Source organism: Mercenaria mercenaria, unplaced genomic scaffold (genome assembly GCF_021730395.1).
Source record: "Mercenaria mercenaria strain notata unplaced genomic scaffold, MADL_Memer_1 contig_4547, whole genome shotgun sequence".
NCBI lineage: Eukaryota > Metazoa > Mollusca > Bivalvia > Venerida > Veneridae > Mercenaria > Mercenaria mercenaria.
In genome coordinates, this window is record NW_026462784.1 from 14,932 (window position 1) to 21,049 (window position 6,118).

At 36.8% G+C, this 6,118-nt stretch overlaps 1 protein-coding gene across 1 annotated transcript; it reads left to right on the forward strand.

Annotated features, from left to right (window-relative positions):
- Positions 1-598: 598 nt before the first annotated feature.
- LOC128553963 (uncharacterized) lies at positions 599-1,380 on the forward strand. The gene is made up of 3 exons (XM_053535162.1): positions 599-634; positions 813-1,045; positions 1,227-1,380. The coding sequence occupies exons 1-3, from the start codon at positions 608-610 to the stop codon at positions 1,378-1,380; spliced, it is 414 nt and encodes a 137-aa protein (XP_053391137.1). The 5' UTR covers positions 599-607.
- Positions 1,381-6,118: the final 4,738 nt, after the last annotated feature.

Consider the following 6,118-nt stretch of genomic DNA (forward strand, 5'->3'; position numbering starts at 1 on the left):
ACCAACTGTGCCAGAAAGCAGTAAAGGGACCCTAGCTCTACCAGTGGATGTTTTTACTGACTGAGGTGTTCACCACTTTCGGAGAAGGTAAATACACCAAAATTAAAAACTTAAATTTAACTCACACCAGCTTATTTTGACAGAAGTGATGGAAAGTTTAATATAAATATTTATAGGTGGGTACAGAGATCATGGCTCTATGGTGCTTAAACCACAACCTCATGTTTGAACAGCAGACACCATACCAAATTCAAGCGAATGTTTAGTGGATAAAAAGCTATGGAAAGTTGAAGAAAGTTCAAATTTTACATACATTGTTTGCAACTATTTCACTTTCAGTACAAAACCCCCAAGAGGCCTACAAGGAGTTCCTTGAATTCACCAACACCGATGCATTGAAGATCATCCGTCACTCCCAAACACGATGGCTGTCTCTTGAGAAGTGTGTGTCTCGGTTTCCCTTCACCCGTGGTCAGCTCTAAAGTCATACTTTTACCAGCCATGAAGATGTTGAGAAGTCCGGTAGAGTGAAACGTGTATCAGACTGGCTGAATGATCCCCTGATGTGGCTCTACTACCGGGTTCCTGGAGTTTTTTGCTCCCCTTCATGAATGAGTTCAACGTTATGTTTCAGGTAAAGCATTTAATAAAAAAGATGTAAAATTAAATCATTAATGATATGACACATGTATATTGTATACATTATAAGTAAGCATTTCATGTGTGAAATTTTGCCTTAAAAGTGAAGAAATTATTACAAACATGAAATGTATTTTTTAATGGTAAGTTAATTGCATTATCTTCCTTAACAGGGTGGTGAATCCATGATTGGCTACCTCCACACCGAGATGACTAGACTGCTTCGAAAGTTGATGGGGCGCTTCACAACCACGGAAGTTATCCGTGATGCAACAGATCTCCCCAAGGTACCCTTCCAGGTTCGGGAAAACCAACATGATGATGAGAGACTAGCTGTTGGCTGGCGTGTTAGAGAATACCTCGACAACAGTGATGTGTCCACAGAGATAACAAAGAAATTCTTCAGGTAGTTGCTTCTTTAGAAAAAAAGTGGGGTTTTTTTGCAGATCATGACTTCATAAATACACAACTTTTTCAGTTAGGCTTATAAATGTTTACATCTTGCAATAGCTATTTTCATTCCTATTTTTCTCACTTCAATATAAATGGATGACTGTTGCTTAAATACATGTTATGGTATATTTCAGTGATGTGCGGGTCTTCTATGAGAAGATGGTTGCTACTATGGTTGCCAAGTTCCCATTCAAAGATGCTACCCTTCAATCACTCAGCTTCTTAAAACCAGACCTAAGGGATACTATTAAAGCTTTGAAATTTATTTTAAGCTGCAGAATATTTTAAACAGCCTATCAGCAGTTTCCAAGAAAGATACATTTTGTTAAAGAGTACATTTAGCTACTTTTGATAAAGCAGCAACATTTAGTCATTTCCTTGAAGGGGATGCAATGAAGATGGAACAAACATTTTTGTTGATAACTTTAATTCATTATTCAATTTCTTTAACTGAAACATAAATGCTAAATATCAATCTTTCTGTTGCAGTTGCCAATCTGTTTGACCGGTTTGCCCATTTGGTTCCGTGCATGACAGAAGACGCCTGGTTGGGGAGCATGGGGAAATTACCTTCTTATCCCTGATCATGAACTGCCAAAACAAGATCACTTAGAGACGTACTGGGTTTCGTTGGGAAATGAAACTTCACACTGGACGGGAGAGGTTTCGTGAACTCAGTAAGATAGCGAAATTTCTCCTTCTGTTACCACAGCAATGCTGAATCAGAGCGATCCTTCAGCATACTGGGGAAGATCCAGGCTGACAGCAGGAGCAACCTAGCTCAAGAAACCAATTCAGAACTTGATGTCTACTAAAATGAACAACCTTTCTGTATGTTCCACTTCGTCCATCTAATGAACTGATTAGGCAGGAAAGGCAGCTTGTACAGAATACAATCATAAGTGAAGATTTTTGATACAGGAAAGTGATATGTATTCAAAAAAGTGATAATGATAATGACACAAGAAAGTGATATTTTATTAAGAAATTTTAAGTGATTTAAAGTGATATTGATACAGGGCAGTGACATGATATGTCCAGATATTTTGTTACTTGTTGTTAAAATATAATAATTGTATTTTGTTGGTATTTTGAAGTAAATATATGTAAAAGTACAATAAAAAATAATAAAACATGTTGGATTTTTTGTCTAAAAATGTGCGCTCACGCGCTTAAATTATGTCGATAAAAAACCTCCAGTTTTGAGACCCCAACTCCAGCTGAAAAATGACAAACCTCCAGTTTTGGGATTCTGAACTTATCACATATATGCATGAGCTTCGGTCATGAAGTGTTTTAAAGGAATACACCTTTGCTTTTCAACTTAGCCATGCTCGATGGATCAACAGACTTAAAAACATAATTCTAATGCTTCTAAACCTTATTGTATTTACATATGTATGAAAATATCAACCGACTGTAGAACAATGTTCAGAAAACAGTTAATATCAGTAAGAATATCTATCGATTAGCCCGAAGAAACGGGCAAAAACCTTACAGCGGATTAATCTGTCTTTCAGTGAAAATGGTTAGTCTGATATTTTTGCAAGCTCTGGAATACGTGGTTTCAACCTAAAAATGTCATAAGTTTATAATGCTGACAAATGCACTACCCAAGCTGGTAAACAATGTCCTTCAACGACAAAATACCTATAGCACAGAACAGAATTGAGAAAAATTAAAATTTAACTAGAATGTGTCTGTAGGACACAGGGTGTGCCCTCCACTGGTACATTTGTCACAAATAAGTGGCAATAATTCAAATGTTTGCAGTCTTAATGGGGTATAGTCTCAACAAACATTTTATAAAAAGGATTCATTATTCTAGGCGCTATATATACTTTTTGAGCTATGAGCATCACAAACAAAAAATCCACTATTTTGGCTATTTCAAGGGCCATAACTCTGTAAGAAGAGCTAAGATTCTCAAGAAGAATGCCAAGTGTGCAAGGTCACATCACGATAAAGACTCCAGCAGGGTTTCCTGAATTTACATCAAATACTTTTTGAGCTAGGTATATAATTAGGTGAAAAAGTGCATTTTTTTACTATTTCAGGGCCATAACTTTAAAAATAAGGGTGGAGCCAGCACAAAAATTAGAGGTGTGCAAGTTATATATCATGATAAAGACTTATGCGAGTTTTCAACCATTTATATGAAATACTGTTTGAGCTAGGTGTGTCACAAGGTGAAAATGTACATTTTTGACTATTTCAGAGGCATAACTCTAAAAATAGGGGCGGACCCAAATGAAAATAGGAGGTGCACAAGTTCATATCATGATTAAGACTCATGCAAGGTTTCATGAATCTATATCAAATACTTTTTGCGTAGGCATGTCAGAAGGTGAAAATGTGCATTTTTGACTATTTCAGAGGCCATAACTCTAAAAATAGGGGGCGGACCCAAATGAAAAATAGGAGGTGCACAAGTTCATTTCATGATTAAGAGTCATGCAAGGTTTCATGAATCTATATCAAATACTTTTTGAGCTAGGCATGTCAGAAGGTGAAAATGTGCATTTTTGACTACTTCAGGGGCCATAACTCTGAAAATTGGGGGCAGACCCAAATGAAAAATAGGAGGTAAGCAAGTTCATATCATGATTAAGACTCATACAAGGTTTCATGAATCTATATCAAATACTTTTTGAGCTAGGCGTGTCACAATGTGAAAATGTGCATTTTTGACTATTTCAGGGGCCATAACTCTGAAAATAGAGGGTGGAGCGGAATGAAAAATAGGAGGTGCGCAAGTTCGTATCATGATTAAGACTCATGCAAGGTTTCATGAATCTATATCAAATACTTTTTGAGCTAGGCGTGTCACAAGGTCAAAATGTGCATTTTTGACTATTTCAGGGGCCATAACTCTGAAAATATGGAGTGGAGCCAGACGAAAAATAGGAGGTGCGCAAGTTCATATCATGATAAAGACTCATGCAAGGTTTCATCAATTTATATCAAATACTTTTTGAGCTAGGCGCGTCACGAACTTCGGACGGATTGACGGACAAGACCAAATCTATATGCCCCCACCACTCATGGGGGGGCACAAAAATGATTTGTTATGCCTCTTATACACAAGGTAATGAACACTTATGTAGTTTCTTTATATCATATATACGATGCCAGCTGACTGGCTGGAACATCAAAGCCGCAACACATTGACTGGAGCCTAGTTTATTAACGAATCTGGTCCAAAATGTATATATGAACTCTTTGGAAAAGAGACGGTAAGCGAAATGTTCTTTTTTTAAATTTACAGAAATCTAAAGTAAAAATCAAAGGCCTGAAGGGCCCGAGAGTCGGCTAATGATTGATGTACTGGTAGTATAGTCTACCAGTTTCAGTTTGGTTTTAGTTTTTTTCCCCAACTGAACAGAGATTTTGTTACAATAGATGAAATGGACATTCAATCGATGCCTAGTAAAACTTTGATTGACATTATACAAGTATTTAAACCCAATATATTTCTCTAAAATTGAAGAGTGGTTCACAAAAATAAAAATGTTGAAAGTACAAACTACAATTTGACAGGTGACACTAAGATACTGCCCATGACTATAAATATTTTTCCAGTAAACATTTGCCTCCGGCATTACCAAAACAGGCAATTATCGGCTGGTATATATTCGCACATGATAAAATTTGAATATGAAAATTTATATATTGAAATTTATAGGGCGGATTGCCACATGCAATTTGTAACGGATGGACGAAAGAACTGTTCAGATATTTTACAGATAAGGGGCCTGGCAATAACCGTGTCACACGCTAGGTATTGTTCAATCATATTATAAGGGATGTGAATTTAAAGTATACTTACTTTTGCGTTTATATAGCACTCTTTTCATATAAAAATACGTTCAAAAGTGCTTTACATAAAAACATTTATATAATGTTCAATAAAAAATGGGAATTGAACTATTATAGAAGAAATTGAAATTACATTACGGTAATGAGATACCAAGCATTTTAAATTGGAAGGTAGGCAGATCAAAACATGAAACAAAAATACAATATCATAAAACATTAACTGACCTATCAAAGACACAGGTCAGAGCAGAATAGAACAGAAGATATCTTACATTTTGAACAGACAGAATTAAACAGTATGATGTCTGCGAAATGCATCACAGCATGCAAACCGACCCGGATGATTGGGTCAATCCCTACCTAACACGGTCCGGAGAACATCCATGATACTTCCCACAGAAAAAACACCGCCAACATTATTCTGTCACACTGGAGTTCTTAATTAAAGTAATTAATTGGCCGGCAAAGTACCTACATTATAAATCAGGTAATCAGTGAGATGTTAGTTGCCAAAGAATTGTATGAAATAATGCGTCTTAGTGCTTTTTTGAAACTTTGCACGGTCTTGCACTCTCTTATGCCAGATGGGAGGGCATTCCATAACCTCGCAGCAGCTGTCTGAAAGCTCCTGTCACCAAATCGTATTGTTCGACATTTGGGCACCACTAGTTTTAATGCATTATTCTGCGATCTACAGATTTCTGGATGGTGTATATATTTCTAGCATGTTCGCTACATAAGCTGGTGATTGATCTTTGAGTGCCTTATATGTATGTGTTATAATTTTGTATTCTACCCTACATTGCACAGGAAGCCAATGGAGTTCACGCAGAACAGGCGTTATATGGTCGTATCTGGATGTTCTGGTTACGATTCTAGCTGCCGTGTTTTGGACATATTGCAGTTTGTTCATTGACCGTTTTGGAATTCCATATAGAAGAGAGTTGCAATAATCCAAACGTGATGTAACAAGAGAGTTGATTAGAGATTTGGTTGCGTTTGCGGTTATATATTGTCTGATGTGACTAATTTGTCGCAACTGTGCATAGGAATTCCTACACACACTATTCACATGTTGCTCCATCCTCATGTTCGAATCCAGGAAAGCACCGAGGTTCCTGACACTGCCTGATTGTTTGATTTCAGAGCCGTCCACTTTCACAGATATGTTTGAAACAGATTGTGTCTTGTGTTCAGATGAAAATAT